General features: G+C 55.3%; 2 protein-coding genes across 2 annotated transcripts; both read right to left on the bottom strand.

The window, feature by feature from the left end:
• On the bottom strand, positions 1 to 27198 carry LOC133087396 (bone morphogenetic protein 8B). The gene is made up of 7 exons (XM_061184436.1): positions 26862 to 27198; positions 12022 to 12211; positions 11432 to 11580; positions 3559 to 3753; positions 2694 to 2773; positions 2025 to 2135; positions 1 to 150 (listed from the first exon to the last, which is right to left on the bottom strand). Exons 1-7 carry the CDS (start codon positions 27196 to 27198, stop codon positions 1 to 3), a joined length of 1212 nt encoding a protein of 403 aa, XP_061040419.1.
• On the bottom strand, positions 7921 to 9753 carry OXCT2 (3-oxoacid CoA-transferase 2). Its single transcript, XM_061187222.1, is given in 4 exon segments — positions 7921 to 8036; positions 8298 to 9147; positions 9149 to 9594; positions 9597 to 9753. Coding segments are annotated over 4 exon segments (1569 nt in total).

Below are 27198 nucleotides of genomic sequence, written 5' to 3'. Positions count from 1 at the left end.
TCAGTGGCAGCCGCAGGCGCGGACCACCATGTTGCGGTGCTTGCGCAGGATGACGTTGTTGCTGCTGTCGTAGTAGAGCACGGAGGTGGCGCTCAGCTTGGTGGGCGCGCAGCACGCCTTGGGGACCGCGTCAGGCTTCATCAGGTGCACCTGGCGGGGAGGGGGCGGCAGGCAGACGCGTGAGAGCCGCGGGGACCCCGTCCCAGCCCCCAGCTCCTGCCGCCCGGGCTCCAGCCGCTCGCCCCTCCCCGGCTCCATCTCGCCCACGCAGCCCGGCAGGTGCTGGCGCGAACTCTGCCCCGGCCCCGCCCCCCTTGGCCACCCCGCCGCTGCCCTCAGGCCCAGCCTGGGCACCTGTGGCTCCTGTCACAGCCCCTCCCCTCAGACAGGACGACCCTGACCCTGCTGGTCCCCGGCACGTGTGCCAGGTCCTGCCTGCGCCCCTGCAGCGCCGCCCCCCGGTCCCCTCTGCTCCTCTCTCCTCCCTGCGCTTCTGCAACGTCCCTGATCGTGTCTTGTCCGCATGAGCTGTTTCTGGTCCGTCTCCCCCTCCAGACTGCGAGCCGGTGAAGGTCCGTGTTACACCTGCTAGCGGCCAGACTTCTAGGCTCACCCTTGGGGTATCCGACACTGTTGTTTCTCAAAGCACCTCCACCCCTCCTAACAATTTCTAGGCAGGGATTGTTCTGGGCAGATGACCACTGAGGGCACAGGGACCGAGTCACCTGCCCAGTTCCGTGGCTGAGGCCGAGGCCGCGGCACGACTGGGACCTGGCACGGGGATCCCGCTACCCTCCTCCAAACAGCTCTACCCCTAAAGGCAGCCCAACTGAGTGAGCTCCTGCAGCCTGTACAAAAATATTTATCTGGAGACTCGGCAGGATGAGCTGCCGTTCACCCTGGACTCTTCATCGGGGCCCCACGTGGAAGGGCCTGGAAGGCAGCTCCCCAGCCTGTCAGGGGCTGGAGAGAAAAGGGAACCTGCTTCCATCCACCGGGACCTCCCAGGCCTCACGGAGGCCGCTGAGCAGGACCTGGGCGAAGCCGTCTCATGGGGGGCCCTGTCCAGCAGCCTGGCCCCCAGTCCCCAGAGCCCAGCCTTACCCCAGAAGCCCCAGCTCTGAGCAGCCTGCTGCCAGGACAGGCTCCATCACCCCTGACCTTCTTCAAGGAAGGCAGCTCCCCAGGGGTCCAGCAAATCCCATGTGACCATTGGGAAAGGAGGCATTATCCTGGGGTCCATGCTGCCTTCTTAACTCATTTGCTCTAGGGCATCCCCTTGAACAACCTGTAACTAGAGTGTCCAGGTCAATGTTCTAGAAAGAAGCCTCAGCACAAAAAAACATTTAAAACACTTAGCAATAAGCAGCAGCAACAGTGTTCCTATTAGAAACTTTTTCAGCATTTAAAGTTACCCCAGACAGCGGGGCATCAAAAGCCTGTAGAGACACAAAGAGCCGAGAGGGACCCAGAAAAAAGCCAACGGGAAAGGAACGGGAGGGGAAACCAGAAGGGCATGGGGTACCTGGTGACTCCTGCACAGGAAGAGGGGGCAGAACCCACACGTGCATCACCCACCCCGACCCTGAGGGTATGTGTGACACACAGGAGGCCAAATGCGCCAGTGAACATGGTGCACGTGTGTGTTCCGAGGGCACAAGTAGCCATGTGGGATGCCCGCCTATCATGCACGGGCTGTGCCTCTGACCACCAGCAGGCGGGCCTTTATAAGTCTGGTACCCACAGCATGGACGTGAAAGTCCCCCACGTGCACATGTGTACGTGTGCACACCGATCAGCGAGAGTCTAGTGCACGTGTGTTCAGGTGCACGGGTTGGGGGTGGCCCACACGGGGACCAGTTGCTGCACGGCTGTGGGATTTCACTGCACTTGCACGCAGAAAGGTTTCCATGTGGAGAAAGCTCCCTGACACAGCAGTGCTGCCATCACCTGCTGGCTGCACGCGCCCCTCTTCTCCGCAAACCCCTCCCCTGGGCGTCCAGGCAGAGGGACGCGGTACTGACCAGGGACTGCAGGATGGCGTGGTTGGTGGCGTTCATGCAGGAGTCCAGTGGGAAGGAGCACTCCCCTTCACAGTAATAGGCTGAGTAGCCTTGGGGGGCGATGACCCAGTCCTGGGGGCAGGTAATGGGAGAAGGTGAGTCCCATCCATGTGCCCCTCCCGAGCCCCCCAGTCCAGCACCTGTCACAGCACAACTCAGGGCTGCCCCTTACCCTCCCTCAGCCGCAGGGCCCATCAACCCACCCTCGGGCCCCTCCCAGGGCAGTTTCCCCCAGAGGCCTGACATCCACCCGAAGACCCTCAGCAGACAGGGCTGGGCACGATCTCCGTCCCCTTCATGCGCCATCAGCGCTCAGCTTCGTCCTCCCCAGCCCACCCCCAGTCACAGCAGAGGCCAGAGGCACTGCCCACCCTGGCCTCAGTTTTCCTGCTGCAGCTCTGACATTTTATGGCTAAGGATTCAGACAGTCTCCATTTTCATGGTTTTCACAAAAAAAGCACTTTTCACTACAAAAGCAACACATTTTCCCTTTAGAGAACTTGGAAAAACACAGAGGAAAATAAACCAAGAAAATCCAAATCCCCCATGATTCTACCTCTTCTTGGACATACACTTGCCATCGTCAAGGTGGGGACTGTCATTTAGGAAAGAAGGAGAGTCAGGAATTACCAGCCAGCCAAGGTCCTGGAAGCTGACATAGAGCTCATGCCGACGGCACACCTGTCGGCTGTGGGAGCCGTGGACATTGTCTGCGGGGGACAGAAGGGGCAAGGTCTTCGCTGGGGTTCCTGCTCTGTGCACCTACCACGGGGAGCTCCCGGGGCGGGGGACGCCCTGATGGGCTCATTTGTTGAATAAATGAATGATGGGAAACTAACCCATTTGGTCTCATAAAGCCCATCTCTGCAGCTCTGCTGGCGCCGTGACCCAGGTCAAGAACCTTCGATGGCTCCAGATGATTCCCCGTGGTCACAGTCACCCCACGCTCAGCCCAGCCTCCCCTGACTTTCAGCCTGTGACTCCCGATGGTCCAATAAACAGCCCGGGGACCCTCTGCCGTCCAGCAGCCCCTCCTCCTTTCCTCCAGAGACACCCCTGACCTCATCCGCCTCTCCAGCCAAGCCCATTCCACAGGACAAGTGGCTCCCACTGAGGCCAAGCAAAGCCTGGCTCTCCGTGAAGGAAAGGAGGGCACCAGGGGGCTCTGGTCCCGAGGGGCTTGGTCTGGTGGGGACACCTTCACACAAACGCTTGGATCCTGCAGGGTGCCCGGGGCAGCACCGAGGGCCACCAGGGGCACCTGATTTTGACGGGGGGTGTGGGGGGCCTGGTGAGCCAGGGAGGGCAGGAAGGGACTTCAGGGAGGCAGGGGCAGCGAGGGCAGATGCTCAGAGCCCTGGAGACCGTGCAGTGGCTGGTCCCCAGGGTGCAGGGGCAAAGTGGTGTCAGGAAAGGTGGCTGGGTGACTGACCATCAGCCTGACCCCACTGAGGCCACGAGGGTTCTGTCCCCACCACCTGGTCCCCAACCTCACCGAAGATCCCCGGCAGTTTGTTTGGGGGTGGCAGCTCGTTGGTTCTTTTCGGCAGCCTCCTCTTCAGGGGCCTCACCGCCCGAGGGGCTCGGACAGGGCCGGGGCTCGCCCTGAAAAAGGTGACCACGAAAGGCTGTTTGGAGCGCGGTGCCTGTTGCCCCAGCAGACCGGCCAGGCCAGGATCCACGCTGCGCCCTGAGACGGAGAGAGCAGAGAGGGCGGTCACTCGAGGGTGGGGCCCTACACGGGGACACAGCAGGGACCTCTCTGTGGGCGGGCCAGGAGCACGGAGCCTGAGGCTGCAGGGGACCCACTGGGCCTCGGTTTCCTCCTCTGAAGACCCGAGTCCCAAGTCCAGCCCCAGCCCCCAGCGGGCAGGTCTGCAGGAGAGGGGGAGGGTCCTCGTGAGCACAGGCTCGGGGTTAGTGACGGTCCAGGGCACTGCCAGTTGTGACAGCGCTTTACAGCTTTCAGTCAGTTCACGTGATGATCTCAACCAGTCTTCATGGTGACGCCAGACCCATCATTTCCCTGAGAAACATCAGAGCCCCTCGGTGACGGCTCAGAGCACCACTACCGGGGACTCTCAGAACCAGGGTTCCCACCCATCTCGGGGCTCTGAGGCCCGAGTTCTACCTTCCACCCCATCCTTTCTGGGGATCAGTGTAGGATTTACAACACCCGGCTGGCGGGAGCGGCTGCCAGGACTCAGTGCTTGCTCTGCTGAGCACCGCCCAAGAGCAGGCCACTCGCCGTCCCGATGCCCCCAAAAGAGACCCCAGGCTCCGCGGGCAGAGACATTTACCCCAAGTCCACGTTCAAACACCTGCATCTAATTCCAGAGCCCTTCTTATCCGTTTACGTTCTTAACCAGCGGGTTTGTGGTTTGAAAAGGAAGAAAGAGAGAAAAGGCTGTGGGCAGAGACATGACTGGGGCCTCAGCCTAGGCGTAGTGATGCTTGTAAAACTGGGATTTTACCCGCAGCTGTTAAAGCCTGAGGACGCCGGAAAAACACACTGGTTATCCCTGGAAGTCACCTCCACCAATAAAACTATCCTCCTGTACCTCTTTGTAGTTCCAATGACCTCTTGTTTTTTAATTGTCAAAGTGATATATAACAACAACTGTAACGAAACTTAGAAAAAATATCACCCATAAAACCCCTCCCCTGCTACAACACACCATTTTCATTTTTCTGTGATATTTTCATATGTTAATTTAAATTGTGAGCGTAAGAAAGAAGTCTGTATTTTTCCCAATTTTTCCACATAAACATTTTCTCGCTTAAGTGTCAGCTATGAACATTTCAAATGTATAAAATTCCTTTGAGTGGATACATCTGAATACTTAGATATTAGTTCATCTTTAGACATTTATTTCCTGGCTTTCATCATAAAGATGAGAATGTGATAGAACCTCTTCATTTCCTTTCCCTGTGGAATTTTCTCAGACTATACAACAGGGGATGACTACAAGCTCAGTGTTCATGTTTCTTATAACACTGGGCGGAACATCCCACTTCCATGTACATTTCACCCCAATGTTGCAACAGTGATGCACAGGCATATACAGACATGCACATATATGTATGTGTACACACACGTGTGCATTTATATAGCAAGTGTACATATGTGCACATACATAAACATATGTGTTCTATTAGTGGGTCTCATGATCCTCCACTGCACATTACAGGTCAAGGACATCGCCGGCCTTACACAGCTGTGCTTTAGCCCTGAGTCCATGGGCCAGAGTTGACTAAACAACTAATCGACCAGAGACTAACCTTTGACCTATGACATCACCTGGCACAAACATGCACTGGGCCCATCAGAGGTGCCACTCAGGGATGACACTGCTGAGACAGGAGCTGACACTGGAAGGGGCCCAGGGAGAAGCCGTTCGGGGAGTTTGGGTCATGGCAGGTTAGGGTCACGAGGAAGAGCAGCAGGCCCGTGAGGATGCAGAGCCACAAGACACACAGCAGCCCCGCCACAGAGGGAAAGGCCCGTGAGGGCACCAGGAGGAGGCCGTGGAGCGACGGGGGCAGGAGGGCGGCTGTCGTCCATGCGGCACTGGAGCAGAGCTCCACACCTGGTGGTCACATGGAGCGGCCTTGGCCCGGCAGCCCTCCAGGCCTGTGTGTGCAGCCGCCCTGTCCTGTGAGTCCCTGGAGAGCCCTGTCCACTGAGAAGCCAGGGGGACCTTCGGTGCTCCCGAGGCTGTGTTCACTGTAGGCTTTTCTTTGTGCAACTGTCTGGTCAAGGATCGTGTTGGGGTCTCCTGGGCGCAGAGAGATTGGGTCACAGGGCAGGCCCCGGCTGTCCAAGTGGTGGCCCCCAGGCTGCCTGGCTCTGGCAGGACCCTTTCCAGAAAGCAGAGGCAGGAACTTCAGGAACCTCTGAGGCCCAGGGTCCCTGCCTCTAGACCTGACCTGTGAGGGTGCTGGCAGGCATGCTGTCCCCTTTGTGAGAGACATGGGATGTGTGGCCACACCTCGAGATGGGGGCCACACTGTGGCCTCCCCTCGCACACAGGTCCAGATGAAGATGTTGCTCCTCTGGGCCAGGAAGGCCCCCGACACCTCCAGCCTCCCCCCATTTCTGAGACTACCCCATCAGGGCCCGGATGTCTTGGCAGCCCCCCTGACCTATCCCATCCCTGGGGATTCATGCCCCCTCCTCCTGGGCCAGGCCAAGATTGCTCCCATCTCTCCCCAAGGCCTCTTTCTGCTCTGGGTGCCACCTGCCCCTTCCCTGCAGCCCCTGCCCCACCTCAGCCTGCGGTCATGGATGTGACCCTAGTGCCACGTTGAAGGACAATCAGGACGCCTGGCTGAAACCCTTGGAGGGGATCCAGCTGTGACCAGGTGTGCTTTTGTCCCACAGGGTATTTCCTCACCGCATGAGAAGTAGGAACTCAGTGCTTTTCCTTCTTTCTACTGTTTAACAGCCCTGTAACTCGTCTGCTTCTGGAAACCTCTGCCTGTCCCAGGCTGTTGCTGGAGGACTTCTCCCACCATGCAGGGCAGATCAAGTCCTTTTCCCCAGAAGCCCCAGAAGGTGCTGCACAGTCCACTCAACGACGTCCATCCACTGCCCGCCTGGTCACGGTCCCCTGACACTCTGTGGCTGTCCCCTCAGGTGCACTGTCTCTCCACTCCAGAATCCGGGCCTCCTGTCAGGGTGAGGCTTCAGGGAGACCTCTCTGAAAGACCTTCCTTGACCAGCTGGAGCTTCCTGTTCTTACCCACGGGCTCCCATCCATTTTGTGCAGCCCTAGAGCCGCATTGAGAAAACGTGGGCTCCACGGCAGGCCTGGGTTTGAAACCTACACACGCACGCACGCACGCACACACGCACGCAAACGGAAACTCATTTTTTTCTGTTTAGTTTGTGAGACTGTGGATTCAGGATGAAGTACCTCACTGCCCCTCATGAGTTTCAAGGGAGTATGAACAAGAGGCTGGTTTAGGCTCCGTTACAGAGAAGAAGGGTCTAAGTGTCTGATCTGGACGACACAGGAACGCTATGATTTAAGAAGAGAAAACCCATCTATGTCCATCGCTCGGGTTTCTAGAACTCCTCCCATCCTAAGCCGCAGCCTTTGGCCACACACAGGTGAGCTGTTTATTCACAGAGAAGACTTCCTGGTGGAACGTCGGCACCAAACAGTCTCTCCTGCTTCAGTTGCCCCTATTACCAGTTTACTGGCCACCTAGACGGTCTTGCTTCCCTTCTAGAGACATCTATTTAGCTACGAGGAGGAGAAATGTGAGAGGCAGAGGAGGTGAGGCTACAAGGAAACAAAACTTAGCAACAAAATGAAAGGCCCCAGAAGGAAAGTCAATAGGGCCAAAGGAAAAAATCTTTAATTTAGACAGCGTTTCTCCTGGTTACAAATTCACATTTATGTGTGTATGTTTTCATTGTTCCAGTACACTAAAACGGTGCCTTCCGCAGACTCTGGGTGGAGATGTTCCTCCCCCATCACTTTTCCCTACATTTCATGATTCATTCACAAGAGCAGGCACTTCAGTAAAACCTTTCCCATGGGATCATCTCAAGCTACATAGAATTTAATGTAAATATCACAGACAGGGAGGAGGGTGATTGGAGCAGAGCTTTCTCAGAACTCACAGGACATATAAGGTCAATGCCTCTGTTTTCCTTTTGTTTTTAATTAAAGGCATGTGCCTCTTGAGAGAACAAAGCCTATCCGGTGGCAGCCAGTCTGGGACGGCAGGAGAAAGCCGGCCAGATGCTGGTGAAATGTAGAAATATGATTGCGGCTTTCTCGGGATGCAATCCAGGAGGTTAAAGGGAGAAGCACACGGTCTGGGACCAAGGTTCACTTTCTGGCTAGGTTTCGACCTGCTGCATGGGTCTGAGATTCGGGGAGATGGCAAAGGTGCTCCCTGTGCCCTTTTTGATGTCCTCCACTATCAGGCCATCCCAGAGCTCGATCAGGGTCAGTCCTCTCTTTTTTTTCAAATTTATTTATTTATTTATTTATTTATGGCTACGTTGGGGCGGGCTTTTCTCTAGTTGCGGTGAGTGGGGGCTACTCTTCGTTGTGGCACGCGGGCTCAGTAGTTGTGGCTCGCGGGCTCTAGAGTGCAGGCTCAGTAGTTGTGGCGCATGGGCTTAGTTGCTCTGCTGCATGTGGGATCTTCCCGGACCAGGGCTCGAACCCGTGTCCCCTGCATTGGCAGGCACATTCTCAACCACTGCGCCACCAGGGAAGCCCAGTCCTCTCTTCTTGTGCATGTCAAACACGGCCTTCTCGGTGATGATTCAGTCCACACACCGCTTTCCATTCAGCGGCATGGTGCATATCTCCAAAATTTTGGGTTCCTTAGCCTTGGTGCAGTGCTCCATGGTGACCACCACTCTGCTCTTGGTACTGGACCCTAGATCCATCGCACCCCCCATTCCTTTCACCTTCTTGCCGGATATCATCCAGTTAGCCAGGTCACTGTATTTGGAAACCTGCATGGCTCCCAGCAAGGTTAGGTCAATGTGTCTGCCTCAAATCATGGCAAATGATTCATCACTGGAGAAAAAACAGCCCCCAGGAAGAAGGGTGACTGCTTGCTTGCCCACATTGTTCAGATCTGCATCCACCTCCTCTTTCAGTGGAAACGGACCCAAGCCCAAGATTCCATTTTCACTGTGAAGATGAACGGTTATACTGGGGCTGATGTAGTTGGTGGCCAGAAGAGGGATTCCTATGCCCAAATTGGCATACAGGCCGTCCTCAAATTCAAGAGCTACCCCCTTGATGATCCGTGTCCTTATACTATCTGCAGACTTGCATATTTCATCATCCTCTTTCCAGATCATTATGTGCTCATTTCTTTTCTCATATTTTTCTCCCTGTATTCCTCGATCTATGTAAATGTTAGGAACATGGATGTCCTCTGGGGCAAACGACCCGAGGTCCACAATTTCTTCAGTCTCCACCACTGAGGTTCTCGCAGCTTTGCACATGGGCACGTTGAAGTTCCTGGCGCTGGCCCTGAAGATGGCGTTTCCGGCCCGGTCGGCCTTCCACCCTTTCACCAAAGCAAACTCGGCCGTGACGGACGGCGTGCCCCAGAAGGTAGTGCTGTCCGTGGAACTCCCTCACCTCCCTGGGCTGACTCAGGATGGCGATGTGGCCGTCCTCTAAGTACTTGCTGGGTGCGCCTCCCTCCTGGGCCAGGGTCCCGTAGGCCGTGGGGGTGTGGAAGGCGGGCACGCCGGCGCCCCCCGCGCGGATGCGCTCGGCCAGGGTGCCCTGGGGCGTGATCTCCAGCTCCAGCTCGCCCGCCAGGTACTGGTGCTCGCAGAGCGAGTTCTCCCCCAGGTACGAGCAGACGACGCGGGTGATCTGCTTGGTCCCCAGGAAAAGGCCGAGCCCGAAGTTCTCCTCCCCCACGTTGCTGCTGACCACGGTCAAGTCCTTCACGCGGGTCTTGAGCAGCGCCCCTATCAGGTTCTCCGGGATCGCGCAGAGGCCGAAGCCCCGGACCATGATCCTCGCGGCGTCCGGATGTCTCTCACGGCCTCCACGGGGTCCGCACAGGACTTGGCACGCGCGCGGGCGCTGCTGGCGAAGCCGCACACACCGCCCGTCGCCAGCGCGGGCACCGAGCGGCCGGCGGGAACCCGGCGCCCGAGCGCAGACTCCAGGAGCCGCAGGGCTGCCATCGTCCGCTCCGCTCCGGCTGGGGCTCCGGCTCCGGGCCCAGCGGGGACAGGCGGCAGCCGTACGCGCCCCGCCCGCGCGTCACAGGGCAGGGGGCCCCCGGCGGTGACGCGCCAGCCCGGCTGGTTCCCCGCCGCCCCTCTCCGTCTCCGCGCTCCGAGGGCTCGAGGCGCCGAGCTTCCCGGGCCGCAAAGGCGAGAGGCGGGACCGGTCCGGACCGTCAGGCGGGACTGGAGGGACCCGGGGACTGGCGCACGGAGGCCCCGAGGCGACGTCCCTCCGGGGAAGCCTGGGCGCCATGTCGTTCCTCTCCATCGTCACCCTTCCTCCCAGGCGCGCTACTCCCGTCCCCCCGCCCCCAGATCCACCTCCACGTCAGCGGTTCCCACACCTGTGTCCCCAGCATGTACTGTCCTGGAACCACATTTGTCACAACTAATCAACCAATATTGGTATCTTATTATTTACTAAACATCACGGTCTACTCAGATTTCATTAGTTTTCTCCAGTGTCTTTTTTCCAGGATCCCACCCAGGGTCCCACATTGGCATATATTCATCACAAGTCCTTAGGCACCTCTGGGCTGTTACAGTTTCTCAGACTTCCCGTGTTTTTTGATGACCTTGACAGTTTTGAGAAGTACTGGTCAGGTATTCTGTAGAATGTCCTTCAGTTTCAGGTTGTCTGATGTTTTTCTCATGGTGAGACTGGGGTTCTGGGTTTTGGGGACGAAGACCACGGAGGTGAAGTGCTGTTCCCATCCCGTCAGATCAAGGGTGTCTGGGAGCCACATGACGTGCTCATGGGAGCCTGAGCACCCGGCTGAGGGGTGCCGCTCAGGTTGCCCCTGCAAAGGTACTGCCCCAGCCCACGGCATACTTTGGGAAGCAAGTCTCTAAGCGTAGCCCACACTGAAGGAGGGGGACAGATGCTACACCCCCTTGAGGGGGAGTGTCTCAGAGGGTTGTTTGATAAAAAGCTGAATCAGATCCTGTCCTCCTCCACTGCTGTTAAATAAAATAACATTTATTTCATAGTTAATATTTTGCCCACTTCTCTCAACCTCCTCACAGTCGCTGCCTTGTCTCGTGTGCTCCAGCCATGGTGGCCCTTTGCTGCACCTCAGACACACCAACCCTGGGCCCACCAGGAGGCTCTCCCCCAAACACCTGCTAAATGAATGAAGGTGTGAATCCTCATTCTACAGATGAGGAAACCGAGGCTTAGAAAGGTAAGTAACCTGCCAAGGTCACCGAGTTAGAAGGCTGCAGAGCCGAGATTCACACCCAGGCCTCTGCCTCAGAGCCTGAGGGTGTGAGCGCTTCCCCTCGCCCAGCCCAGGGCGGAAACTCCTGGTGCAGAAGGCAGCTCCGTAGAGTAGAAAGAATCTCCCATTTCTTGGGGAGGGAAAACATGGACTCACTCTGAGCAACACAACTGTTGGTCCTGCAGAAGGAGAGGAGGGACTCTCGGCTGGTAGGGGGTCGCCTGCTGTCCCGCACTGCGGGACCCTCACTCTCTACCCACTGAGCCCCGCGGAGGGGTGGAGGTATCCCCCAGTGGCACAGGTGGGAAAGGCCAGGCCTCCAGGGCCACGTGAGGGGCTCCAGCTGCGTCTGCCGCCAGCGGCTTCCTTGGAGGAGCCCCCAGGGGAAGGTTCGCTGCTGACCGGAGTCTTACCATCATCTGTTTCCACATAGAGGCGGAGTCCCAGGTCCTTGTTACGGTTCAAGAGCCAGCGGTCACTGGCTGCTGTCACGTCCAACACCAGCCAGCCCTCGTCCCCAGATCGGAGCGTCTGAAGATCCAAAAAGAACAAGTCAGACTCCCTGTGGACACGAAAGAACAATTAACCGAGGGCCGGCACAGCTGCCTTTGTTTCCAGTGCCCTCCTGGGGGACCATTAGTGGGGCATCTACCCCGCCTGGTTCTGGCCTGGGTGCCTTACATGCCTTTTCTCACTGCATCTACCGTACAAAGGTGTTACTGTGCCCGTGTACAGATGCTGAAACTGAGGCTCAGGAGCTCAGTGACCTGTCCATGGTCCCACAGCTAGGACAGTAGGATGGGGACTTGAATCCAGGACTGATGCTGGGCCTCTCCCCACGGTGACATGAGGCCTCCGGCCAACCATCTTTCTTCTCTGAGGGTGGGCTGCCCAGGAAGGTCCCCTTCTGTCCTCTGGGAAATGTCCCCCCCCCCGGCACCCAGGGCTGGGCCGGACACTCCGACAGAGGTTTGAGCGGGCCTGTGGGGCGCAGGGCAGTCACCTGTTGGACTGCTCCAGGACCACCTCAAACATGCTGACGTGGAGGGTCCGGTTGAGCAGGTGGGTACTGGGCAGCTTGTAAATCCGGAACTCCGCGGCCGTGACGGCCTCCCCCGCCGGGATCTGGGTCAGGTCAAAGCGGAACTCCTTCCATTGGGGCTCCTGGTGGCCCAGGCTGCGGTCCCACTCCACTGCAAGACAAAGTGGGACTGGCGGTCACTTGTGGTTCCAGCTCGGGTTCCGGGGTGGGCAGGGCTGGGTGGGATCTTGGGGCCTGGGCAGTCAGTGTGGGACCGCTCCCTCCTCGAGAACAGGCTTGTCCCAGCTCTGTCTCCTGGGTGCCGAGAGGGCTCCGGGAGCTGTGTCGTGAGGCGCCTGGCACGGCACCTGGCACACGGTGGTGCCACAAGGGCAGTGTCCATGTCTGGTCCACAAGCCCCAAACCCAGCCTGCCCCGCTCAGCACCCTGCTGGCTCTGGGACCCACAGATGAGGCACAGGACAGGTCCTTCCTCTGGGGAGATGGACATCAGACCCAAGGCAGAAAAGGACCACGGTGGCAGCAGGGACATAGCTGAGTGCACTTGAGCAGGATGGGGCTCCTGGAGTCAGCCGGTGTGTGGATGGGAGTTGAGGGGAGAGAGGGCTTTGGAGCTGGGCCTTGAGGGGTGAGAGTGAATTTGCCACGATGTCAAGGGAGGACACTGCAGAGGCAGGGTCCAGCCTGAGCAAAGGCCTAAAGCTGAGGAACGACAGCACCGGCAGGGAAAACAACAGCCATAAAACCCAGCAAAGGGTGAAAGGATGGCAGGACCCTTTTTGGAACAAGGGGAAGCAGGAAGGGGGGCCGGAAGGAGACATGGAAAGAACCAGGAAGAGGCAAGGTAGGATGACAGCTCCTGGAGATGCTGGGTCAAGTGCTGGGGAAGCTGGAGGGTCCCATGGCATGATCTGAGCAGGCTTCCCGGAGGAGGTGACACCTGAACTGGCCTTGAAGGATGGGACTGAGTCTTGGTAGGTGGATAAGGTGGGGGAGAAGACATTCTAGGCAGAGGTCCTGCGCAGGTGTGGGGTGCTGGGGCCACCCACCATCCAGCAATGTGCGGCTCAGGGCATAAGTCTGGTTGTGGCCTGACTGCGGAGAGCTGGAATTCTGGCCTCGGAGCGTGGGCTGTGCTCTGGCCAGTGGGGGGTCAGGGCTCTGGGCAGCAAGGGAGTGTGGTTTAAGGGTAGAGTGGAAGCTATGTGTGGAGGCGAGGGTAAAGCCCAGGCTGGAGGGGACCCGAGGCAGGCCCGTGGCAGGGCTGCTCTAACAGTCTGGGCAAGAGACCACAGGAGCAGAATAAACCCCATATTTCCCCAGCTGCCCGGAAATGCCCAGGACAGTATATTTAGAGCGTCTCACTTTAGCCTCCTGTCACTTTCAAACACTAAAAATCTGTGTTTCCGCAAAGCAGGGGCGGGAGCCTCCCAGAGCCTTCCCCCAAAACCAGCACTGAGATTTTAATTACATGTCTGTGAGTCTTTTTTAAAATTCTCTCTCTGGCTACTGGACTCAGAGACCACAAGTCACCAGGCTGGTGGCAGAGGCGGATGTGGGAGCACTTCCTGTCCTTGCGGTGGAGACCTGGTCCGGTGATGGATGGGCAAACAGCTGTGCTGGGCGGGGCCAGGGGACACATGTTTGGGCAGGAGATGGGCGTTTCATCCCCTGACCAGGGAGGAGAGGAAATAGAACCTCCACTGTCTGACAGGGTGCTGGACCCGCAGTAAATGCCCAGCCACGATCCAGGCTGTTTCAGGGGCAGCGTGACACAGGAGGATCTGGGTCCTCCCATACAGGCAGGGCACAGAGGGCAGGGTTCTGGACCTTTGCCGAGTGATGCTTGCCATGATTATCACCACACGAGTCCCCTCCTCCCTGCAGACACACTCACACACACAGCTTTAGGGACAATTTCTGTGGATTCGGTAACAGCAGAGACCACCTCAGTTACATGGCTGTGTAAGCATCCCTGATCTGCAGGATGAAATAGGTCCAGGCTGTTGGCTGTCACAGGGTGTGGCCCTGAGAATAAGGAGGGGTCACTCAGCCATGCCCTGAGCCCGACCCCTCTCAAAGCATTCTTAAGTATATCTGCCCCCAAGGCACAGTGGGTGACCCTTGGTGGGTCACTGGGAACCTCTGTCTGCAGGCCTGACGCTGACTCATTCATGTTGTATCCAGGACTGAGGGAACAACCACAAACCTGCCAGCTTCTGCGAGCACCAAACTCTGTGGCCTCTCTTCCTTGCTGAGCTGGGGGCCCGCGTGCGGTCAAGACAGCCCTGTTCACCTGGGCTGACCCCAGTTCCAAACTTCCATCCTGTGGGTTTGTGAAATCGATGCCCACCCCTCCCCCCACCCCCGCAATAGTTCCAGCACAGGAAACTGCCCACCCCAGCAAGCACTAGAGGTGGGACATTTTTAGGAAAATGATTTTCATCAGAAATTGGTGAAATGTCCTGAGTGTGGAACTGGGTAAAGAGAGTAACTCTTTTATCTGACAGTCAGTGGGGAGGGTAGGGCGAGGCCACCTGTGGATTTGCAGGTTTTTCAGTGCTTGTGGCTTTGTATTAGGAGAGAGAGTTCCCAAAAGCTGGTGTTCTGGGAAAGCATTTTCTGGCACCTCTATTTCCCCCTTGTTAACTGTGCAGACTGAGCCTGCTTTAGCCAGAGAGGCAGCTTAGGGCAGCCCGGAGGGTTCTGGCCAGTGGTCAGGGCCTCACTGCAGGCCTGTCCCTGCACTAACCAGGTATGGAAATCCCCTCTGGGCCTGGTCTTCTCCTGTGTGAACTGAGAATGAGGAGACACCCAGCTTTCCTCACAAGCCCATGAAAGTACTTTGTAAACAGTCAGGCAATGGACTGGGAGGGATGGCTGTTCAGCAGGAGTTTGGGATGAGCCTGACTTGCAATCTCCCAGCTTTGAGCCAAGATGAGATACCCTCCGAAGGCCATGTCAGCAACTCCAAGGCCATGGGTGGAGGGGAAGGGGAGATTTTGAGTGATTGTTTTCTGAATAAGTGTACTCATCATTCATTTATTTATTCATTCATTTATCAAGTTCAATTTATAAACAAATTTATCAAGTTCTTACGGTATGTAAGAGTCTGTTCTGCACTGGGAACACAGCAGTGAACAGACAGAACAAGACAGTGCATTCACAGTGTTTACAGCCTAACAGGGGAGACAGAATAGAAACAAACAAGACAAATAAAATAGGGGATGTCATTTCTATTGCAAGTAAAATACAGAGCATGATGGTTTCAAGAGGATTGGAAGGGATGGGGGGCTTGTCCTTGGGTGCTCAGTATGGCCTGTGAGAAGGAAATAGGTAAGCGCAGATGTGCGTATTCTCACATGATGCTGGTAGGGATACCATGGAGAGGAATTTGGCAACATCCTTTTGCAATACCCTGGCAAAATTACATATGAATTTATCCTTTGACACAAGATTCCCAAAGACACACTGGCAAAGATATGAAAAGACAGGCACAGTGCACTTCATTGGGCACAGGGAGCAGACAAAGGTATGTCTGGCTCCATAGGCACCTTGACATGTTTATTTTCCACAAAATTATAAAGAGCTGCCCAAAATGTTCAATCACTGAACCAGCTTTTCTGTCTGGAGAAGCAGCAGCAAATTAATTTACTTTCTGGATCGCCTTAATGCAGCCCCCAGAACAATAAACAGTCACGATTCACCAGTGAGTGCTAACTGGACCCTCAGCCTTCTCCTCCAGCCACTGATAAACCACCTCCGGATCCCACGGTTGAGGGGAGGGCCCACAGGAGGAGGCGGCCTCCACCACCACGTCTGTGGCCCTCATTCTGCTTTTCCATGTCTGAGGCCCTGCACCCACAGCTCAGGGTAGACCTCCAGATGCCACCTGCCCAACACCTACATTGGCTTTGGCTATTTTTGTGCCCTCAGCAAAATGTAGAGTCACCCGGACAACCTAAATCTGTCTTGTTCCTGACCAAAAAGTAAGACTTCAAAAGACACCCCCTTCCTCCAGTCCAGTGTGGCTATTAAGAGAATGGCATCTTCTGACCTGACAGTCCTTCCTGCCCTCAAACCCTTCCCCAGCCCCTCAGGGTCCATGGGAGGGTCTTACACTTGGCTCTGCTGTCCAGCCACCACCCCTCACCCACACAGGCTGGCCCTGCCCATCCTCACGGCCTCCTGGGCCTTCTGGTGCAAACACCCTCCCCCTGGAGTCCCTCCTCGAAGCCGCTCTCTCCGGGGTTGCCCCATCCCACCAAGTATAAAGGCTACTTTCTTCTCAGTCCAGCTGTGAAAGCCCCCTTGCCCGCCTCTGACCCCACACACATCAGCCTGCCGGTCTCTCCCTTTCCCTGTCCTGGGTGTCCCCGTCGCTGGTTCATCTGCCCTCTGGATGGTGACCAATTTGAGGACAGAGACTGAACAATGTGGGGTGGAAACGGGAGAGGCCTCAGCGGTCTGCTCATCCAGCCCCTCGTGTCCCGGGGGCCCAGAGAGGGGATGCCCGGCCCCTCATCCCAAGGGCTCCTGGTCCCCAGGACAGCGGCTCAGCATCCAGCAGCGCAGCCCCTGGGCTGGGCGTCCTGCTGGTCTGGGAGTGGCTTCCACGTCACCGAGGGTTTCCAACCCAAGCCACCTATGTTCTCACTTTACTGTGGGACTCGCCTCCGTTCACGGCCCAGCCCCGAGGTGGAGACAGGCTCCCTCGGGGCCCCGGAGGCGGATGGGGTGGGCCCGTCTGGCTGGTCCTGCCCGTAACAAGGCCGAGGGGGACCCTAGACCTAAGGAAACACCTGGGTCTCCGCGGCCCGTGCGGGTCCCGAGTGAGCTGCAGAATCCATCACCTCCCGGTTCTGCCTCTTCAGGGCTTCCTCCCACCCAGGATTCTCAGCGCTGCCCAGAGCAGGCCCCCCGCTTCACTTCTGGGGGTATTTTTAGTCAGTTCTCATTACTGACTTTTTCAAGAGCTGTTTCCATAAATGGCTCTGTGCTTATAATTACCGGTCCAGGCCTCAGCCGGCTTCAGAGCCCAAATTAAAAGGGAACAACCTGCCCACTGCACCACATCAAGCCCGCCAAGGCCAAAAATAGATCCAGGGAGATGTGAGCAAGAAGGATGCGGTTCCTCCAGTTCAAACCCAGGAAAGACCTGAACTGTGGGGCTTTCCAGAAAGACGTGGTCACGGTGACACATCCCCTCTCTCCCGTGGGGAGTGGGTGCCCATGAGGAGTGGCGGGTGTCCTCCCGCCCTGTGCCTCAGCCCTGGAGGAGCCCCATCAGTGGGCAGGGAGGGTGGGGGACACATTCTTTTGTGAGAGCTGGAAAGGCCTTCGTGGCAACCCTGCATAGATGGGAAACTGAGGCCCAGGGGAGCAGAGACTTGCTGGGGGTCACGTGTCAGGTTAGGGGCCCTTCACGTGGACTTGCAGACTTGAAGCCCGTGTAAAATGAGTGGCCCTGGACTTTCTGGGTGGCGATAATGGTATGGGGGAACCACCTCTCCACAAGATTCTTCCATCAACAGGTGCCTGAGAGGTGGCCTGCTGAGGCCACTGTCCTCCAGGCAGGTCCCTGCAGGGACTCGGGTCCCAGGGGAGGGACAGGGTGATCTGCAAAGACGAGGAGGCTGGAGGGACCTCCCTGGCGGTCCAATGGTTAAGACTGCGCTTCCAATGCAGAGGGCGTCGGTTCCATCCCTGGTCAGGGAACTAAGATCCCACATGCCGTGCGGCGTGGCCAAATTAAAAAAAAAAAAGCAACAATAAAAAAAAAAGACAGGAGGCTGGCCCTGCTTATGTGTCACCCATCCAGGCCCAGAGTCAGATTTGGTCCCCGTTCTGAGGTTATTCATAGTTTCTTAGTAGGGCCGGGGTGTGGGAAGGAGAAAAAGGGACTAGACGTGCCCCCAAATCAGACAGGCAGAAAGCAACTCCATTCCTAAGAGAAATACAGATGATCAAGGTGGAGGGCGCTCGTGGAGGTGCCTTAGGGAGGAGTGGTCAGAGAACACTTTTCTAGAAAACATAGTTGAGAGTGGTGGAAGAATTCTGACAAGCAGAAATGGAGTAAAGTATCTGAGGCAAAGCACGGAGGTGGGAAATAATGTGTCAGCTCCCATTTTTTGAGCACTGAACTGTATGTCAGGCACCATCCTGGGCACGTTATGCAGGCCATATTTGTTACTGTTTACCTAACTGTGTTAGTTATCTATTGCTGTGTAACAAATTACCCTAAATATAGCAGCTGAAAACAACCAACACTTATTATTTCCCATGGTTTCTGAGGGTCAGGAATCCAGGTGCTTAGCTGGGTGGCTCTGTCTCAGGGTCTCTCATGAGGTGACAGTCAAGCTGTCAGGTGGGGCTGTGGTCTCTGGAGACTTGACCTGGACGAACAGATCCACTTCTAAGCTCACGCTTGTGGCTGAGGGTAGAAGGCTCCCCATGTGGACCTCTCACGACATGACCTTTCCTCAGAATGAATCATCTTGGGGGGTGGCGGGTAGAGCCCAAGACGGAAGCTGCAGTGTTTTTATAACCTAATCTTGGAAGTGACACAGCATCCCTATTGTCACATCCTATTGGTCACATAGACCAGCGCTGGCCCAGTGTGGGAGGACACAAGGGTGTGAAAACCAGGAGGCAGGGATCATTGAGAACTATACTGGAGGCTGGCAACCACAGCAACCCTGTGAAAGAGGCATTCTTCACCCCATTTTATAGCTGAGAACACCGAAGATCAGGGAAGTTAACTGATTTGCACAAGACCAAACCCAGAAGCCCCCAAGGTTGGATTAGAGTCTAGGTGTGTCTGTCTCCAAAGTCTACATTCTTTCTCCCCATCCACAGCCTCATCAGGCTGGGGACATGTCAAGGGAACACCGCAGGGTTCCACTGGACTATAATGTCGAACGCCAAGTGCCAGGCTGGCAAGAAGGAACACGCAGAAGGATCCCAAGCAGGAGAAGCCGTGAGTGGATTTTCACTTGAGGAACTAGAGTTCCAAGAACAGGCTGAGAGCTTTTTCACCTTCATGCCTCCCCTCTGCCTGGACACATTCTCCTTTCACCTGCTTCTGACTAAGTTCTACCCTTCTTTCAAGGTCCAGCACAATGCCACCTCCTTCAAAGCCTTCTCTGTCCCCCAGCCAGGAGGCCATTCATTCCTCCCCCTCTTCTGGCCTTGTTCCTCCCTCACAAATGAGAGAGGGACTTGGTCTGTCTTCTGCAGCACTGAACCTTCATGCTCATATCTCAGTGGGGGAATGGCCATTTCTCCCACTTTGTGATCATTTACATTGAGTTGTCTGTGGGCCTATCTTTCCCACTGTAATGAGCAGATCTTGGGCTGGGGCTTGTGCTTTGGAGTGGGCACCAAGATAACCAGGGAGGGCAACAGCACACAGTAGGTTCCCAGGAGTGTTTGTGAAACAATGACCTCAGACTGAAGGATCCAACCTTCTCCATACCTGGGTCTTGCAGCCTTTGGCTTCCCCAGAACCCTTCCTGTATTCAGAGCCCTAGACTGTTCTGAAGGAATGGCTGCTGCTCAGGGGGCAGAGCCAGCAGTTAAAGGAAATAACTGGGTTTTACTTCTGGTTTTGTCACTGACCAGCTGGACTTAGGTTAAAAACAAACAAACAATCAAACCAGGCTAACATTTACTTTGCATTTACCAGGCACTGTTTCAGCCCTTTACATAGAGTAAGTCATTTAACGCTCATAGCCATCCTAGGAGGCAGGAACTATTATTGCTCCCATTTTACAGATGAGGAACCTGAGGCACACAGCAGTAAATAACTTACACAAAAATCATATAAATATATCTTAGGTCAGACTTCCTGGGCAACAGGCAGGGTGGGTAGGTTTAGTGGAGAGTGTTCTTGCAGGGAACGAAGGAGCAGGAGTGGGCACAGTTGAACAGTGACGCAATCACAAAAGGGCCAGCCCATCCCATCTGCACGGGGAGCTCTGGGCTGATGGCCCTTCACAGTTGTCCCTCCTTGAGGCAAGGGGGCTGGGCATTTATACCCCAATAAGCCAGTCATTGGATGTGGGGTGCCCTCAAGGTAGGTGCCCAACCTTGAGCAAGAAGCTGGTGGGCTGATGCCGAGAGAAGGACCCAGCTGTCAGCAGCCACTCTCCAAGCAGCTGGGGCAACAAGTGACTCAGTCCCAAAGAGAATATCTGGGGAGCACCATAGCATCCACTAAAAACAAGTGGTAGAATGGGGATCTGATCCTGGAACCGTGCTCTTACCACTCGGCTCCAGGTCCCCAAGTAAATGATGGGGGCGGGAGGGTAGACAAACACAGCAGGCTCTTCCTCATAATTCTGGCTGCTGTTTACTGAGCGGTGCCAGGCACTTGCTAAGTTTTTCAATGCCTTAACCTATATAACCATTGCACTATGATACAGGTATTATTATCCTGATTTTAAAGATGAGGAAACTGAGATGCTGAGACTTTAAGTAACCTGCTCAAAATCTCACACATCTCAAGTAGCAGACCCGGAACTAAAACCTGGTCTTCCCCACTGTGCTCTCCCACCTCCAAGGCCAACCCTCCTCATGGCTGTGACCCAGTTTTCATATCTGCTCCTTTGGATCTGGGTACCCAGGACCTTGGGCCAGTCACTTATACTCTTTGAGACTAAACTTCTCCCCTGTCACCTAGGGGCAATAGTAGTCATTTACCTCAGAAGGGTGAGAAAAGACTGAGAAGATGGGGGCGGGGAGGAGTAGTCAGTCATCAGGGATTCATAGGGCACACCATTCTGACGGCCAAACAGGGTTTTGGAGAAAAGAGACCCACCTTCAACTCTTGGAAAGAGAAATACCTTTGGAAACCATCAACAGAATGAAAAAGCAACCTACCGAATGGGAGAAAATATTTGCAAACCACATTTCTGATATGGGGTTAATATCCAAAATATATAAAGAACACATACAACTCAACAGAAAAAAACCCAAACAATCCAATTTTTAAAATGAGCAGAGGAACTGAATAGACATTTTTCCGAAGAAGACATACAAATGTCCAAAAGGTACATGAAAAGGTGCTCAACATCACTAATCACAGGGAAATGCAAAGCAAAACTACAATGAGCTATCACCTCACACTTGTTAGAATGGCTATTATCAAAAAGACAAGCGATAACAAGTATTCGTGAGAATGTGGGAAAACGGGAACTCTTGTGCACTGTTAGTGGGAATGTAAATTGGTGCAACCACTATGGAAAATAATATGGAGGTTCCTCAAAAAATTAAAAATAGAACCACCATATGATCCGGCAATCCCACTTCTGGATATATATCTAAAGGAAATAAAAACAGAATATCAAAGAGAAAAAAGTATAAGTATGGTAGTGGTCATTTTGCAGTATGTACAAGTATTGAATCATTATGTTGCACACCTGAAACTGAGATAATATTATATGTCAATTATATCTCAATTAAAAACAAAGATATCTGCACTCCCATGTTCATTGCAGCATTATTCACAACAGCCGAGATGCGGAAATAACCTCAGTGTCCATCTACAGATGAATAGATAAAGAAGATAAGGCGCACGCGCGCACGCACACACACACACACACACACACACACACACACACACGGGAATGCTATTCAACTATGAGAAAGAAGGAAATCCTGCCATTTACGACAACATGGATGAAACTTGAAGGTATTATGCTAAGTGAAGTAAGCCAGAGAAAGACAAATACTTCATGATACCACTTATATGTGGATTTTAAAAAGTTAAAAAGTCAGAAGAGTAGAAAAGTGGTTGCCAGGAGGTGGGGGTGGGGGAAATAGGGAGAGGTTGGTAAAGGGTACAAACTTTCAGCCATAAGTTGAATAAGGTCTGAGGAGCTAATGTAAAACACGGCGACTATAGTTGATAACACAGTTATATAATTTTGAAATTTGCTAAAAGAGTAGAAATTAAATGTTCTCACACACAAAAAAGAATACATATGTGAAGTGATGACTGTGTTAATTAACTAGGTGGGGGGAATGTTATATGTATATGTATAGCAAATCATCCTGATGTACATTTTAAATAACTTACAATTTTATATGTCAATTATACTTCAATAAAGTTGAAATAAAAATAAATGAATAAAAGGTAGATAGATAAAAAGAAAAATAATGTGGTCACTTAATAGTCGACTTTCAAGACGGATAAAGGATTTATTGTTAAGTGAAAGACAAAATGGCAAAACAGTGGGCATTTAGATTCCACTTTGTAAAAAAGAATAACACAAATTGATAAAATATCAGGGCTGGTTGCTGGCGAAGGGCTAAGCTAAAGGATTAAACATTGGTTCTCCCTGAGGTAGACAGAGGATTACTAGGAGCTTCCATATTATATGTTTCTAGACATATGGTCTGAATTTTCTATCATGAAATTCTATAATGAATCTATATGGTATGAATTTTCTACAGTGAATATGCATCAGTTCTATAAATCCCAAAACAAAGGTATTTTGAAAATCATGTTCCTAGTTTACAACACACGCTCACATTGAATACAGTCCAATTCAGCAGCACGTACTGCACCTAATGATGGGCCCTGGGCCGGGGGGAGAGGCAGCTTCTGTGTAGGACAAGAGCAAAGGAAGTGCAGGCAGGGAGACAACCTGCTGTGTACCTTGGGAAAACCACCGAACTACCCTGAACCTCTCTGTCCTCTTTTTAAACAAAGATGTGACAGTAAATGTGAGATGAAATGAAAGCACAGACATGGAGGTTCTGGGCATGTGGTCATCACTGGGTGTCATCTCACACAATCGCTGAACAGCCCCTAGGGTGGGTACCTTGAGTATCTCCATTTTACAGAGGAGAAGACTGAGATTCCTAGAGGTGGACTGAAAATCCAGATCACACTGAGAGTAGTGGGTGGAGTCAAGATGCAAATTCTGTTGAGTCCCAGGTCAGAACCCCCAACCCAGTCCTGCCTGCCCTCCCACTGTCCTTTCCCTCCCGGTTTCCAGATAGAGGCGTCACAGTCTAGACCACGTGACAATCACCTTGTGGCTGATGTACTGTTATCTGTCTCTCCCACTGGAAGGTCAGCTCCACAAGGGGGGACTTAGTTTCATTCCCTGTTATAATCCAGGAACTAGAACAGAGCCTGGCACTGAGCAGGTACTACATGACTATTTGTGGAGTGAATTCAGGAAAATATGCAAGAATTGCCTACTAAAGAACCAAAGAAAGTGACCCTGGGGCTCACGGAGGTGAGGTCAGGGGACTGAGCAGGACCCGGGCCAGGTCCCTTGCTCGCACTGAGCCCGGCGCCTCCCGAATCCAACAGCCCCAGCTCATCCCCACCCCCGTCCTCAGCCCCCCAGGATCGCGGGAGTGAATTAGTCCAGTCCAGGGAAAGGGCAGGACAAAAGTGAACATGGCCCATCCAGTTCTGACTACACTTCTGCCTGCAGTGCCGTTTGTGCCTCAGTTTCTCACTCTGGCGCATGGGCACCTGGTGCTCCCAGGACAGGAGGCGGAGACGGGCTCAGGAGGAACATGCAGAGGTGGTCTCTCCTGCCTCATTCCTCCCTCAGGACTGGCTGGGCCGGCTCAGGCACTCGGGGGTCCTGCCAGTCACACGGAGCTGGGCGGAGGGATGGGTGGTGGTGTGAGAAGCTGCCTCCGAGGAGCCACAGGGCCGGAGCTGGGAGACACCTCGTTGTTCTGACACCATCGCTGTGGACTGGACAGGAAAGCAGAGGCCCAGAGAAGGGAAGGGGCGTGGCTCGGGACGTGCAGGAGTCCACGGCAGGCCCAGGAGGGACAAGAACCTGGGCGCTGCCTCCCAGATCAGGGCCTCCTCCCCTGAGCTCAGGCGGCACCAGGGACAGGCTCCGTCTGCTCCTCGAGGGCACCGGCCCCGTCACTGTGTCCTGGCCAAGGGGAGCCAAGAGTCCACAGGCGGAGATCGACAGGCAGGCCAGGCAGGGCCCAGCTCTGACCGCGGCCCTGGCCCCAGCTCTGACCGCGGCCCTGGCCCCCAACACGGGCCCTGTCAGTCACGACACGGCTCCTAAAGCATCTGCTCAAATGCAGAGGCCTGACCCCTGGACGGCAGGCCCAGGCCTCTGGGTCCTACAGGTGCCACTGATGGTCAGGGGCCCGGCAAGCACCAGGCCCGGCTGGCTTCTCAGGAGCTGATGAGGCCAATAGCAGAGGTGGAGCTGGAGCCAACAGGTGTGGGAGCCTCGGCGTGGGCGCTGATGCCACAGCGACTCTGCTATTAGACTCCACAGTGGTTCAGGGGTCGCTGACCTTCAGGGGCCTGGAGCCGGGGCCTCCAAAGGAGGAAACAATCCTGGTAGGTTCTAATCCCCCACATCAGCCTAGGTAATTACCAGTTAAAACTACTCGAACTGAAGGAGTTTTACTAGTGCAATTAGTACGTGAGAATAAAGAAGGCCCTCAGACAGCTGGCTGGACTGCCCACAGGCCAGGCTTCCACTGAACAAAGATCTGCTTGTTAATCCACAGCGTCAGAGGCCTTAGATCTTCATGAAACACACAGAGGTGGTGTGGGAAGAAACTGGGATTTGGAATCCACAGCCTGGATGATGCCATGGACGTGCTGTGTGGCCCTGGGTCGGTTATTTAACCTCTCTGAGCCCATGAAATAAGGCTGGAAAAACAGCTTCACAAGTTGCTGCATGGATGAAATGAGTATTTATAGGACTATGGAACTTCAAATGTTAGTTTTTATTCAAAAACAGATAGAAACACCTTTGGTTGGCTTTAAGAATCTGTTTCTGGGTTTCACATGTCTATAAGACATGTGGGGACATTTCCATCACATCCACACCAAGGCTGAGCAGCAGCTGGGAGGGTCTGGGATCAGCACTGACCAGGGCCAGGTTCACCCTAAAAAGGGGGCTGACTTTCTGCCCCTCCCCCTCTGTCAACCTATCACACAACAACTCTGAGGATAGATCACTAGGAGCCCCATTTTACAAGGAGAGATCTGAGGCTCAGAGAGGGCAAGGGACTTGCCTAAGATCACAGAGCAGAAGCAGGAGGGCAACCAGCTCCTCCTGAGCTCAGGGTGCTGCTCGACTCACAGCAGCAGCTCCCACCAGGGCTGTGCACCCCTTGCCCCAGGGGATGCTGGGGGAAGAGGGACATGGGCTAGGCGGTGACTCACTCAGATGGACGGCTCCCCCGGAGGCATTCTCAGGGTGACTGCATCCACAGCTCTTCTTGGTCCTGAGCCCGGGGTCAGCTTGTCCCCAGCACGGAGCTCCAGCCTCAGTTCCACATGTGGTCGCCTCTGTCCCAAGTCCCCACCCCTGCCCTCTAACCAGGAAGGTGGCATCTAGAACCCGCCAGCCCAAGTCCTGGGCCTGGCACTGGGCTCTCAGCAGAGGTTAACGGCTGCCTCCTGCTGCTCGCTCCCCCACCTGAGCCCATCACGAGCTCTGGTTTTGGGGGACGGGCCTCCTTGAGGCAAATGGCTGAAGACCCACAAAACTTACTGTCACTCTGACCCCTGGGTTCCTCTGCCGAAATCCCTCTGAAAGCTCTCTCCACCTTGAAAGCCTGCCCTCCTGACACAGAATGTCACCTCCTTGAGCACTGGATGGAGGGCCAAACAACCTGGGCCTGTCCTGGCTTGGCCACATAGAGGCCACGTGGTCCTGAGCAAGACACTGCCTCTGAGAGCCTCACTGTCCTCACCTGGGAGATGGGGATGAATATCATGTCGCTCACAGGGCTGTTGGGAGGGTTAAGAGCGGTGCTGTAGGTGAAGGGAGGCTGGTGGCCATGGCAAGGGTCCTCTCCCTGCTCTGGGTCCCACAGCTCTCCCCACCTGGGGCTGAGCTGTAGTCCTTGGGTCCCCAGGTCCAGCCTAGTGTCTGCCTCAGCCCAGACTCCTGCCCCTCACTGGCCACAGACAGGAGGCAAAGCAGTTGGGGGACATATGTTCATGAATTTAGATTAAAGAGAGTTTAGTAATGGAAAACGTTATCTCTGATAACTTTAAGGGTAAATGGCTCCACGATTTGGAGTATAATTTCTGCAGAGAGGAAAAGCTGGACTTTACCTGGGAGAACAAAGAGGGTCCAAGCTGCCCATCAGGTCATTCAATGGCCTGGACACTCATTCCATGACAAGCCAAGTCCCGGGTGTGAGCCCAGGGTGACAAGACCACAGTCCCTGCCCCGCCGAGCTCAGAGTCTACTCCTTCCCCACTGCCCCACCCCCCAGCAGCACCCCGCCCCCAGGTGGCCCAGGGAAGAGGCCGCTGTGGACTCAGAACATCCGGGTCCTCATCTCTACCTGGTGCTTTGATGATGTGACCAGGGTTTTCCACGCTGAACTTTGTCCCTCTCTTCAGTACCGCCCTTATCACCGTGACAGCATCACAGCCTCTGTTTACTCATCTGCCTCCCCAGGACCAGACTGTCTTCCTGGCACTGCCCGCGTCCACCCGACACTACATGCGTCTTACCGTCGGGTGTGTTTGGCCGCGGGTGAATGTACGCCTCTGGGACTCATATCCCTCATCTGTCCCTGCCGGATCGGCAGCTCACCGACCCCCACCCCCCTGAGACTTCGCTGCCCTGATCTGGTCGGTTTTCCCTCCCGCGGGTCCTCGTCCACGACAAGGTGATTCCCCGCTCCCAGCAGGGCGCTCGCCCTGCCCAAGGTGGCGCACACGCCCCTGCAGCCCGCGCTCAGCCCCCGAGGGACCCCTCGGCCCGCCGTCCCCCACGCGCCTTCTCGCGGGGTCGCCGCCGCCCACCCCGGGCCCGCTCTCACCCATGTTGACGAAGCTCATGACCAGGTCGGCGCGGCCCTGGCGCCGCTCGGGGGTCCCGCCGTCCTCGTCGTCGTCGCCGGCCATGGCACGATACAGGTCCAGCATGAAGAGCGGCGCGGACGCGGGCAGCCGGGCGGCGGCGGGCGGCGCGCGGGGCCGGGGCCGCCCGGTCAGCCCGAGCACCGCCAGGATCTCGCGCTGCAGGTCGCGGCGCTCGCGCGGGCCCAGGGGCCGTTGCGGGCAGCCGGGCGAGGGGCGCGGGCCAGAGGCGCCGCCGCCGCTCAGCGCGCACAGCGCCAGGCCCAGCAGCCAGAGCGGCCCGGGGCGCGCGGCCAT

This window comes from Eubalaena glacialis, chromosome 3 (genome assembly GCF_028564815.1).
Source record: "Eubalaena glacialis isolate mEubGla1 chromosome 3, mEubGla1.1.hap2.+ XY, whole genome shotgun sequence".
Lineage (NCBI taxonomy): Eukaryota > Metazoa > Chordata > Mammalia > Artiodactyla > Balaenidae > Eubalaena > Eubalaena glacialis.
Note: the sequence above shows the minus strand (reverse complement) of the source record. Positions and strands in the feature narration are given on the sequence as shown.

Bases quoted from the DNA above. Each gene is read 5' to 3' on its own strand.
- LOC133087396 (XM_061184436.1), bottom strand. From the start codon at position 27,198: ATGGCCGCGCGCCCCGGGCCGCTCTGGCTGCTGGGCCTGGCGCTGTGC. The intron at 3,754-11,431 runs GTAAGACTCCGG...TCTCCGTCTCAG, and splicing joins CTATGTGGAAACAGATGATG to GGCGCAGCGTGGATCCTGGC. The intron at 151-2,024 runs GTCAGTACCGCG...CCTCCCCGCCAG, and splicing joins ACGCCATCCTGCAGTCCCTG to GTGCACCTGATGAAGCCTGA.